The 12,452-nt window shown below is 53.7% G+C and overlaps 1 protein-coding gene across 1 annotated transcript in view; it reads right to left on the bottom strand.

Annotated features, from left to right (window-relative positions):
- Positions 1-6,494, bottom strand: part of LHX4 (LIM homeobox 4) — a gene marked incomplete at its 3' end in the record, with an annotated part of 42,452 nt that extends 35,958 nt beyond the window's left edge. The window contains exon 1 of the mRNA XM_082614744.1: positions 6,417-6,494. Within this exon, the coding sequence (XP_082470870.1) occupies positions 6,417-6,492 (76 nt within the window). The 5' untranslated portion in view covers positions 6,493-6,494. The remainder of the gene's footprint in view (positions 1-6,416) is intronic.
- Positions 6,495-12,452: the final 5,958 nt, after the last annotated feature.

Genomic DNA, 12,452 nt, shown 5'->3' on the forward strand with positions numbered 1-12,452 from the left:
CCACAACTCCTTAATTTGGAGAAGATTAGTTTCCCACGGAAACCCACAAGATATCCACCATTACTGACTAAATCAAGAGGCTCGAAGGAGATTCCTTAACAATGTGATAGAAAGAAAGGTGAGTCCCTGTTAACTCATTTCCCAATCTGGATGACTGCAGGTGCGACTGTCTCCCTCCCCTTCCTCCGCTGCAGCCCTCCCAGTGCCTGAGTCTCTCTGGGTTCTGTCTGCTAATGCGGTGCTAAGTAATCACTAATTGACTGTAGCACAGAGTGAAAGGACACTAAAATCCGAGGCAAAAGGGAAGTGTTAGGACAATGGAAATATTTAGGACTTGAGGCTGTCTACACCTGGTCAGCGGGGTCATCAGGTCACTGTTCAAAATCCAAGACGCCCCTGTGGGCTGTGTTTTGTCTACTCAATGGAAAGCCATTGCCTTGCCGGTTTCCCGCCTGCCTCGACCCCCACCTCACCTCTAGGACTCGATTTTTTAAAAATCGACCCTGGTATTTGGTCGCGTAGGCGGTCCCCAAGACGTCTTGAGGACTCACGTTGCTCTAATCCTCAGAGCGTTCAGCCTACATTCTTGTCTTAACCCCGCTTTGTTTTCGGCGTGTCAAGAGGGAGGTACAACTAGCTTTGGTATTCCTTCCTTTAACTTCCGCCGCTCCTGGTTTCATCCCGCCCGGGCTTTTGCTAGTAATTCTTCTTCCTGATTAGTTTCACCCTTCAGAATCCTTTAAAAGACATTCGCCCTGCCTTCTTAAAAAAAAAAAAAAAAAAGTCTCATCCGTGATGAAGCCAACCGCTGAGCCCCAAAGAGTGAAGCCTGCGCTGAGTGCCAGGCCAGCCGCGGCTTCCTCTGTAGGATGGTGGGTACAACCCGCGACCCGCTCCATTTCTTCCCGGGCACACAGTGTTACCCTCCCCAGGTCGAATTTAATTTACAACAACGGCTGCGCAGGTACAGACCTCGTCTCTCTTGAGCCTGCCACCTTTCAAGCGCTCTTCAAGTTCCGCTGAGTGCGGGGAGCAGGGCTGGTCGCCCAGACGAGAATGCGGACAGGGAGCGCGCAGCGCAGGGACCCGCCGGCTGCCTCCAGGCTCTGTGCCGGAGGAGCCGCTCCCAAAATGTGAGAACCGCTTTCTAAGGGTTAAAAAGTCACGGAAAGACTTGTGCCGCCAGCGTAGGGGGTTAATTTTGTCTTCCCAAATTCTTGGTGCGAAATGGGTATGCGGAAGAAAAGAGCTTACTGTCTCCGCTCTCTGGCCGCGCTCCCACCTGCCGCGCCTCTTCGCGCGAAAAAAAGGCTGCCCGGCTGCAAACAGGTAGGAAACTGGTTCCGGGTTTGGCCGATCCCAGACCGCTAGGGATAATAAACTAGGAAGAGAAACGGGCAAGGTGGACGGAGGGAAAGGGCCAAAGAGCAGAAATGCCGAATGCGCCGTGCGGTAGCCGTCCCTCTTTTGCCCCCTGCTCAGTTGCGACCTCCACTCGGGGCGGCTGGACGCGGTGCGTGCGAAGCCGGCTCCGCGGGAAGGGCCACCCTGTCCGCACCTGCCTCCGCTGGCGAGCCCTCAAAAACCCAGGGCGCGCGGCAGGCTCGCTCAGGACCTTGCGCCGCCCATAGGTGCGCAGCAAACGCTTTTGGATGCAATTCATCGTCAGTCCCCCGGGCCACCCAGGCCGGCGCCTGCCCGCGGGGCGGAGGAGCTCTGCCCTGGTGGCGGCGAGGTCACGCAGGTCGCGCTCCCAGACCCGAGGACGCCGCTCCCGCCCGGCCCCGCCTGGCTCTGGTTTTCCGCGAGGATGGACTGCGACCGAGCGAGGAAACCACTCGAGTTAGGTCCTGTCTCCTCTCTTCAGTCACGACTTTTCGTCTTACCTGGACACGGACATGGGACCGCTCAGTGCAGACCTTCGCCCCTCACCCGCCCCACCTGCCTGCTCTTTGTCCTGGTTAAATCGTTAATTCCTCTCCCTGAGCGCCCTGAGACTGCGGCTTCCCAGGCGGGCTCCCCTCCGCCCTCTCTGCCCTCTCCGATCTAGGCATGGGAACGGAGGAGGCCAGAGCCAGCGCGCCCCTCGGGCGCCCTCGGCCTCCCGCCACCCCAAGTGAGGCACGGCCGCAGTCACCCGGGTTTCTCCAAACTCCCTCTGGCTGGTGCGTGGCTCTGGCCCGACGCTGGGACGGGATCCTCGCGGTTGGAGAATCTGAATCCCCAACCCGCGAGGCCCGAATCTGCCGGCGGGGACAGCCAGTCTGACCTTTAAAAGTTGGCCCGCCCCTGACAATATTTTTGTGACGCGGGGAAGGAGGTTTGTGGCATCGGGGGCTGCTGTTTGGATATCTGTACTGGAATCTGATGGAATTTCAATCTCTATATTTTTTTCCGTTTTCTTTTTTTTTTTCCTGGCACCACGAGAAAAGGCAGGAATGGGAAGAAGAGCAAATCCCTGCTCTAGAGTTTGAGAGAACTGCCCACCGGGAAGTGAGTTCACTCCACCCTTAAGAAATGGCCTGCAAGAGGATAAGGTCGGGGACGAGGATTCTAACGCGACCAGTGCAGGGAGCCTCACCCCACGCAGGAGCGCCAGGAAGGGAAGAAACGGTAGTGAGGTGTCCTGAGGAGTCCTTCACCCAGATCCTGCCAAATACAAAATCAAATGCCCTTTCCCCACAGCTTCGGAGTTCACATGAGCGCAAGATAGATCTTTTAGGAGACAAGGAAGGGATGGGAGACACCCGGCTGGCTTCTCATTTACCACTCCCAGCCTGGACCCGGCGAATCACTCCCTCCTCCCGCGGGTCTGGCCTGCTCCCTAGCCAGCATTCTGGGATGTCCGTTGTCCTTTCCTCGTGCCCCGGGACACTACGTGTGAGATGGACCAAAACCCGAGGACAAGGGGCGGATAAAACGCCCACCTCCCTGGACGTCCCTCACTATTCCCAAACGTCTTGGTCAGCAAGAGGGGCCGACAAGACCCAGGTGCGTGGGGGAACTGCTGGATTCGGGGAGAAGAGAGGTTCAGAGGAGGCTAAGAGGCCAGCGCACTCAGCGCTGCCCAGGGTTAGGCGCTGTGGGGACTCGGACCTTGGCAGCCCTGAGGGAGGCAGCGGGGACAACCCCGGACAAAGGCAGGTTGTGCCGGAAACAAGAGAAACCAGCCACCCTAAATCGTGGCCCAAGTAGCTGGGACGCATCAGTTTAGGATGAAGTCCTTTTTTGAACCTATCCACTGGTGCCCACAAAACAAGGAACTCTGCGCGTGCTGGATGTGACCCCGAGGGTGTCAAGGGTGTTGCCCCCTGCAGAGCAGTCCCACCACCCAGAGCAAGGAACCGGGGTTCGAGTTCCTTAAAAAACACTGACCTGAAGCGGCGGGAGGGGGGCTGCCCCGCCCACCAGTCCGCGCTTTGGTGGCGGGGGGGCCGGGTGTTCTATTTCTCTACCCAAAGTTGGTCTCGGATTGCTCCCAGCCTCCTCCCTCCGGATTCTCCCGAGCTTCTTGCTCAGGCCTACGCCCCTCAAACGGATAAAGACCCCCGAGTTTGTCCGGAGAAGCCCCAGCCGGGCGCGGCCCGATCGGGCGACCCAGGGGCTGTCGAAGCGGGAAGGCCGGGACCTGCTCCGCAACCTCTGCACGGAAAAGCAGGAGGACAGCAATCGCGCCAAAGACCAGGCCGCCCAGGAGCGAGCAGTTTCGGGAGGCGCTGTGTGTGGGGGGCGTACAGGGTGTAAGAAAGAAGGCCGCCAAAAGAGAGAAATGATTACATAATTTGATAACGTTTTCCTGAAGGGAATGCGCCTCACCCATCCCTCCAACGCAAAAGACTATACTGGATTCCAACCCCTAAAACACCCCTAGAGGCCAGGGCACCAGAGGCACTGAGGTTGGGGAATCTCTAGACCTGTGCTGCTAAGTGCTCTATCTGCGGTGGCTCAGGGTGAAGAAGCAGAACCTGGTGGTGGGGTGGCGGGTGACCCTTCCAGTTGGCAGGTTGGAGGGACCCCTGTGGGAGAGCCTTTCTGTTGCCTCCTCCACTACCAGGTTTAAACACCCACAGCCGGAGATGACCCCCTCTTCCTCCCTGAGGCCCAAGGGCATGTCCACCCCTCCATGGAATTCTTAGGCTACTGGGTCCAATGCCCCAAGAAAGAGAATGATTGGGTATATGTGCCAGAGGGCACCAGTCCCCCAGTGCCCAGCACCAACAGCTTAATATCCAGAAGCCAGATCTGCTGCAATGGGGGAGGGTAAAATCCACACACATCCCCAAAAGAAAAAAAAAAAAAAAAAAAAGCTGATCCCGAAGCCTTCAGGGATTGGTCCCCTAAATTTTGGCCAGTGCCTCCTCCAACCCAGGCCACAGAACCAGGGCAAGACAAAAGGAAGGACAGACCAACCCCTCCTGGTTCAGCCTTGCCTCACTGGACCACCCTGGGATGAGAGTCCCCTTCTCTACCTCATAAAGTTTTCCACAGTTCCAACCCAGACGCCGAGGCCTGGCGAACTGTAGCTCTGAAGGTGAGTTCTAGGCAATTTAGGAAATCGAGTTCCTGACGACAAAATCAAAGTTGTCTCTGAGTAAGAAAAACAAAAAGTGAGACCATCTGAGAGTGTGTCCTGCGCATCCAAAGAAAGGCTATCAGAGCAAAACCCACCGTCTTACATTGTGGTCCTAACAGAGGCCACCTGTGGACCACAACTATTAAAGCACAGCTGTATCGGGTAACAAGAACATGAGTCACTCACACCTGCGCCCACTCACACACTCCCCTCACTGGCGCAGAGGTACAATCAACTTAAGCTGCAGCACCTTTGCCAGGGTTTGTGTTTGTGCAGGGGCTGACAACCCACTGCCTCCCTGCCCTCGGTGGGCTGGGGTAGTAAGGAGTCAGTGAATCCCCAACGCCTTCCACAGACACATCTTAACGGTAAATTCCCCGAGGCACAGCGCAGACTTGGAACTGTTTGCCAACAGTTGACAGAAAAAGATACAAAAGATAGCTGTAGTATGTAGTCAAGGAACAACCTAAGTAGGTTTGAGGGAAGCTATCCTCTTCTAAGTCCCTTCTCACAAACTTCCCAGGAAGTCGCGGGGTAGGGGTGTGAGGGGACAGACACGCTCGCCAGCCTGCCTTGGAGGTACTGCCGGGGCAGAAACCGTGTCATGAAGAGCCGCCCGGGGCGCAGGAGGGCGCGCTGCTGCGCCCTTGTTCCTAGGTAGGCGCCCTCCGTGGATGAGCTGGTCCTTACTTAAACCTCAAGGATGTAGCTACCGGTCCACTGAAGAAGTCGCGGGCGGAAGCACAGCCCCTTGGCGAGCGGAGTGAGGGAGCTCCTCTTCTCTCTACCGTGCCCAGGGGCTTTCCGCAGAACCCGCGAGCCTGCGGGGCAGGGCTCACGCGGCGCCAGCCAAGCGAGCGCGACGTCACGGGACCTGCTCTGGCCTCCGCACAGGCTCTCCATCGAAGATACCGTTCACCAGTAAGGAACAGAGAAAATTCTCACCGGGAAAATCCCTGAGCGCGTGCGCGCGCACACACAAACACACACACACACACACACACACGCACCTGAGGATAAACAAGCCCCGAGCTCCGGCCGCCTTCCTAATTTCGGGCACGGGAAAGAAAGCGCTCGCACACCCTTGTCTCTCCCCTTCCGAATCCGAACCATACTGAGAGCCTGCTCTCGCGTGCGCCAAGGCTGTACCCCGAGTTCACAACTTCGTCCCGGTGTTTCTCCCTCCCTTCATTCCTCGGCTAGCTGGAATATGGCGAGTGGACTTCCTCACCAGGAGCCGGCAGTCCCTGGCGGCGCAGGCGGCGGGCGCCGCGGGCAGCAGCGGCTGGGGACGCACCAGGCGCGCACGCCCCGCGCGCGGGGACAGCGCGTGTGGCCTGGGCTTCTGCGCCGCCAGCCCCGGGGGCGGGGGACGCGCTCTCTAACTTCCCGCCAGCTGGGGTGAAGTTGCACTAGCGGTACTGCGAGCTTTGACCGTAGCCCCCCTCCCCCGGCGGAGGAGGAGGGTTTGGGGGACCACCCCAGCGCTTAGGCCTGGCCTGCAGCTCGTTCCTCTGGTGTCTGTCCCCAGACAGCACTCTCCCCAAGGCTCCTAGAAAAACCATGGGCTGGGGATGCGGGGTTCGGTATCCCTCAGCTCGCCTCAAGCACCATCCGGGAGGCTTTCACTTTCGGCCCCCAAAAGCCAAGGGCCAGGCCCTTCAAACGCACTCTGGCTGGTGCCCCTGCCCTGTGACCGCCTCTGCGCCCGGGCCGCCGGCCCCTCGCCCCGCCCGTCCCCTCCGGTCCAGGCTACGCGCAGCGTCCGGCCCGCCCCAAACCGGCCAAAGCTGCCGGCCGTCTTGTTATCAAATTAAGTCAGCGAGAAAGGGGGGTGTCTTACGTTGCATCGGCACACCAAGCATCTCCGGGAGCCCCTTGACAGCCCCCTCCGCGGGGACAGCTGCGCTCTGCATCATCCCCGAGCGAGAGCCAGCGAGTCGCAGTCTACGGAGATTTCTCGTTCTCTCGCTCAAGCTGGATTCAGAAATTTGAAAATAATAAAAAACCCAACCAGACCGCAGAAGTCACGGCGGAAGCCGGACCCTCCGCCTCTACAGGAGGATTCCACAGGCTGCCTGGCCCCCTCCCCCCGCCAATCCACAGTCTGTTTCAAATCCCTTTGATCTCGCTCTCCCGGGTTGGTGCACATCCCGGGTTGAGGAGACGCTGTTGCTGCAGCTCTGGCTTTTTTCCCCTCCTCCCTCCCCCCGCCCGCTTCTCTCCCCCTCCCCCTCCACCCTTCGCGTGCCGGCCGCCCAGGAGGCCGCGGTCACCCAGGCATTTTGATTCATTCACACTGCAGGAACGGCCGTGACGTCGCTTTCCGCAGGGAGGCCCGCCCTTCAGCCAAGCCCCCCACCCAGCAGCGAGCGGCGGACCCAGGCCCAAGTGGTGGTGCTAGCGCCCCGAGAGAGGCCGGCCGGGCAGGAGGGCCGGACCGCATGGAGCGGGGCGGGGCCTCACGGGCCGTTCCCCCTGCTCCCCGCGGTGCGGGCTAGCGCCCCATGTATAAATACTGCAGCTGGCTCGGCCGCGGCAGCAGGTGGTCCCAGACGGCCGCGTCTGGGGCTCGGGGGCTCGCAGGTTTCCGTGGATCCTCCCGGGGTTCCGGCCTCAGCCGGCGGCTCGTGTCCTCTCCGCCCCTCCGTTCGAACCAAGGGGCGGGGAAGGGCGGGTCAGGCGCTCCGGAGGCCGCGGTCTCACGGCGGTGTCTTCCCGTCGCGCTCTCTTGGTCCCGGGCTTCTCTCGGCCAGACGGAGCGTGCTCCGTAACTAGATGACTCCATCCTCCTCCTCTTCCTCCTCCTCCTCTTCCTCCTCCTCTTCCTCTCCTCCGGCCAATTCCTTTCCCGCCGGCGCTTCCCAGCCCTTGCTCGCTCTCCCCCGCGTCTGGCTGAGGCCGGGCCAGGGACAGCCCGTACTCAGCCTGGAACGCGCGAGTCACGCAGCGGGCTGCGGCGGGCCGAGGAGAGCAGCCAGGGGCTGCGCACGGAGGTGGCAGGGCGCAGGCCCCCGGTGCGCGCCCCCGCACGCCGCGGCCTGCAGCCCCGAGTCGGCTCTTCAGTCCTTCCCCGCCCCGTCCCGACTGCTCTGCCCGCGTCCTCTCAGCTTGTCCTGCCCTCAGAGACCGCTCTGCCTCAGCGCTGCGACAGCGGGCGTTTTGAACAATTCCCCACCTCGTGCGTGCGCGGCGGCAGCGAGCACCCCACCCCAGGGGCTAACCAGCAAAGGCGTGTGTGTTGTTACGGTATTTACAAGACACACACACACTCTCAACGCGAGTTCCTGGAGGAAATAAAACAGAAGGCCCACCGCTGGGACAGGTCTCCGCCGAGGTTTCCTCATGCTTCATTAGATTCTCTACGCCGCCTGACCGGCAGACGTGGGACACCCATCCCCCGGACCCGGCGGCTTTCTGGATCCCAGAGCTCGCGACACCGCCACTCGGAATTCGTTCTAGAGATGTAGACAGATGTGTAATCCCAGCCTAGTGGGGTCCAGCCCGGGTGGGAAAGGGAACTGTGTGCTCTCTCCAACTTTCCAGCGTGTCCCCTGCTTTTTCTCCTGGCGTTGTCCCCAAAAAGGGGACACCAGGGTTGGTGAGGGACAAGCATGAGTGTGGGAGCGGATGGCATGGCTGTCAGCGCTTCGAATTTGTTTTCAATGAAGTCACAATGACTTCTATGTGACCTAGTACTGGGTTGGCATCATCTCTTGCCGTTTACCTGCGAGGTAACTCCAGGGCACAGGAAAAAAGCCAAAACCCGGTGACATTTTCAGTGTTTACCAAAATGTTTTCTACAAAAATTTAGTTAGTAAACAAACACGAGGAAATGCCAGCCTCATTAAGAATCAAAGACAGGAAAAACAAAGCATCGTAGCACTTACACCTTTTTTGTCTGTTCAATGAATAAAGGGGGGTGGATGGTAGAATTCAGTGCTGGTGAAGGTTATTTGATACTGCTACTCTCACAAATATTGCTGGTGTGCTTATAAGCTCTTAAATTCGTTTGGAAAGCAATTAGGCAATATGTATCAAACCCATAAATTTTTCATACACTTTAGCTCATGTAATTCCACTTTTGAGTGTCTATTCCACAGAAATAATAAAATTCGAAACAAGTTTCATACATGAAGATGCTTATTACAGCATTACATTTTGGAGAAAAATAACCTAAATATCCAACAAAAGAAAAGTAATATACAATTATTGAAACTAATTATGAAACCTAGCAACTGTGAAATACTAAATTGTGAAATACTAAATTTTTTAAAAAGCAGAATGCACTATTGGATTATCATAAGTATGTAAAAATGTTAAAGATAAAAGCAGTGATAATCCCATTGTTGGCTAGGGTGTGCAGAAATTAGAAAACAGTTTCCTGGTGGGTATGCAGAGGGACAATGTCCTCTGAGGGCATTTTGGCAGTATCTTTTATAGCCCAACAGTGTGATGGATTTGACCCAATCCATACAAAAATTTGTCCACAGAAAATAATCAAGAATATTTATAATGATGTAGTTGCAAGGATGCTTAAAAAAGAGAATAACCTACATATCCAACAGCAGGGGATTATTAGAGTATATAAAATGGAACGTTACAGTCATTAGAAAATACAACACAAGAGTAATAATGTAGAAAAGTGTTTGAGATTTATAAGGAAGTAAGGGAAAAAAGAGAATATGAAGCAGTATGAACTTTAGGATAATTTTTTTTAAAGAAGCGTAAATAGAAATATATATAAATATAAAAGTGGTTACCTGTACATTATAATTTTTATTTTCTTCTTTTTGCTTTTTTCAGTTTCCTCAGTGAGCACATTATTTTATAAAGCAGAAAAAAACTTATAAAAGTTGTTTTCAAAAACACTGGGGACAAACTGGAAGGAAATATATCAGAATGCTATTCAGAAGTACATTATGGAAAAAAGTATATTAGTGAGATGTATTTTATGAAATTTTTTCTTTCTTCTCTTTCAGATTTACTGTAAAGTTGTTATATGTTTTCAGTAATATTCGTAAAAGATAAAATATTTATATGCAGTGAAATATAGAGCATATGTGGTAATTATTTTTATAATTTAATATTACATTTTTTAAATGCTCTCTGCAGCTCCTGCTCCCCTGATATGAACCTGCCTGGGTCCTGCCCTCTTCCCACTGCATGTCACTAGTCTTTCACTGGGTGAGGGGCAGCATTACTGTGGTGGAGACTCTCCTGTGCCTAGGGCTGGTTCAGGGGATGCCACTTTCAAGTCTATCCAATGGCAGAGGAGCCCTGGGAGATCCATTTGGCTCTCAGTTCTTGACCTTGTGAGCAACTGCTCCCCCCGCACCCCTCTGTGTTCCCACATGTACACACAATGTAGCTCCACGAATAAATGCCCTTGTTACATTCCTAAACTTTTCTAGAGGTATTTGCCTCTTGGTATGAGCTGAGTCCCATTCCCAAGGTCTTCCACTAACATCTACATCTGCCAAGGTATTTCACTTTCTTCCTGGGGCCTTAGCCTTCCCATCTAATAATGAATCCCCAATAAAAATCCCCAATAAAAATCTTTCCTTAAATGTATTTTTTAGTGCCTGCTGCTGCTGCAGATAGCAATAATGATAACAACATAACAGCATATGGTGGTAATAATAACCAACATTTATTGAAAGTTTAAAACTGTGCCAGGCACCAGGGTAAGTGCTTCTACATGTATAATTCCACCTATTATTCACAACAGTACCATAAGTGGTATTGGTGGATGGAAAAACTGAGGGGCTAAGCTTGTCGCTACCCTCCACAGAATGGAAGAATGGCTGATTCCCACAGAAGGCAGATAATCTCTACTGTGGAATAGCCCAGGAAGACCATTGGGGTGCATCTGTTCAGACTTAAACCTCTGAGCTGACTCAGGGCTTTTCCCACTGAAAGCTGCCCATGGCTGGCAGGTGACCTCCCAGGAGCAATGGTCCTCAGAGCCTCCTCAGACCTGTGCCTTCCAGCTACAACCCAATGGGAGGGTGGGTACCAGAGGATGGCCTGGTGGTGATGTGGCTTTCCCCAGGTGTAAGTTCTGCCAGGGCAGTCGGTCAATAGCCAGTAAGAGTATCCGGTACTTTCTGGACATTTACATATTACATTTCTGGGAACCAAACCCAACATGTCAGTGGATCTAGTTCTAAGGGAAGAATCTCCAGAAACTCAACTTAAGAAAATGATTAAAGCTTGCATTCGTCTTTACATTTTACAAAGTTCCTCCACATACTTTACCTCATTTGATCTTCCTAATCATGCCTGGGCTTGGGTATGATTATCAGGAAACAGAGAAGTTAAGTGGTTTGCCTAAGGTCACACTGCTAATAAGTTGCAGAGTCAACTGGAAATTAAATCCAGCCTTTGACTCCCAATCTGGTGCTCTTTCCACTCCGCACAGCAGACTTGTGTGTCTTCTAACCCTTGCATTTTAGGAACTTCACAGAGTGGGCAAGTTCACCCTCAGACACCAGGAATCCTGAGGCCCAGTCTCTTTCTCCACTGAGGGATGAATTCGCTGCCCCCACTCCTTGTCACCCCATCTCCAATTATTTCCTCCTTGTCCTTATTCCTCTCAAACCCTCTTTTATCATTTGCATTTTGAAACTGTTTCCTTAATTATTCTCCTGCTGTTGGAATCCTGCTCCCCCTGTCTCTGTGGCATCCTTTGATTTATCTCTGTCTGGATAACAGCTCCCCGATTCTCCCTGGGGAATTCAATTTTCATTCATTTTTCTGCTGGGCTAGATTGATATAGACCCTCTGCCCTGGTCCATATTAGTCATCCCAGCAGAGAAAACCAGGGAGACAAACCCTAAGCCCAGCCCCTGGGGAGTCACTGTCTTGTTCAGGGAGCCACAAGGAGTTCTCCAATGAAAGGACAGGGGCCTTTGCTCTTCTCCATCTGTCCACCCAGTCCTCCCAGTCATTTGTCACAGGCCCCTTTTGTGAGCCCACCACTTTGTCATTTGTCTCCTTCTCTTCCCAGAATCTTCCAGGGATCTCTCCCCGCTGGGATGCTGATTAGTTGTTGCTCATCTTAAACCTGCCCTGTGTCCTTGACACAGGAATTTAAGGGACACTAAAAAGAGATGGTCCTGTACTTGGACATCTAACTCTTAAAATGAGATTATGAGTCAGTAAGTGGCTGAGAAACGGAATAAGTAAAGGGCACTGGGATCCTTAGAGAAAGAAGGAAAGTGACAAAAGCTAACCCTTACGTCGCCGGCACTGCTCTAAGTGCTCCGTATATGTTAACTCATTCAATCCTCACAAATCCCCTGAGGCAGGAACTATTATTATCCCCATCAGATGAAGAAACTGAGTCAGCACAGAGAGGTCAAGTGATGTGCCCAAGGTTGCACAGGTAGTAAGAAGTGGAGCCAGGATATTGTCATAGGTAGTCTGGTTATATTTCTGCCAGCACCATAAAGTAACTTTTATTTGAAGGTTCCTGGGCATAGCCAGGTGGTGGGTCCACACAGAGTACATTACCTGGCAAGGCCAAATCCTCTGAGATCCACCTGTGCAGCTATCGTACCCCATGGCCTATGTGTATGGGGAGCAGGGGAATGAATTGGGGAATTTGGTTTCATTCTAATCTCAGGGTTTATTCTTTTGATTTCCTATCAAAAATCTAGAGTATTTTAGATTACTTCTTAATTCATGCATTCACTGAACATCTATTGAATGCCAGCTTCTGGCTGGGCCCTGGAAGACAATGACCGGGGTGTCAGGCGCGGATAGCCCATAGCCTACTTTGCTCCAGGATTCCCAGCCTGCTGGTGACGACATAGTATCAGCAAAGTTCCCCAGGTGCATCTGCCTTCCTTGTGCTGGGAGGGACTCAGAGACT

The sequence above is a fragment of the Mesoplodon mirus genome (assembly GCF_964341445.2).
Source record: "Mesoplodon mirus genome assembly, chromosome: 3".
In the NCBI taxonomy this organism is placed as follows: domain Eukaryota; kingdom Metazoa; phylum Chordata; class Mammalia; order Artiodactyla; family Ziphiidae; genus Mesoplodon; species Mesoplodon mirus.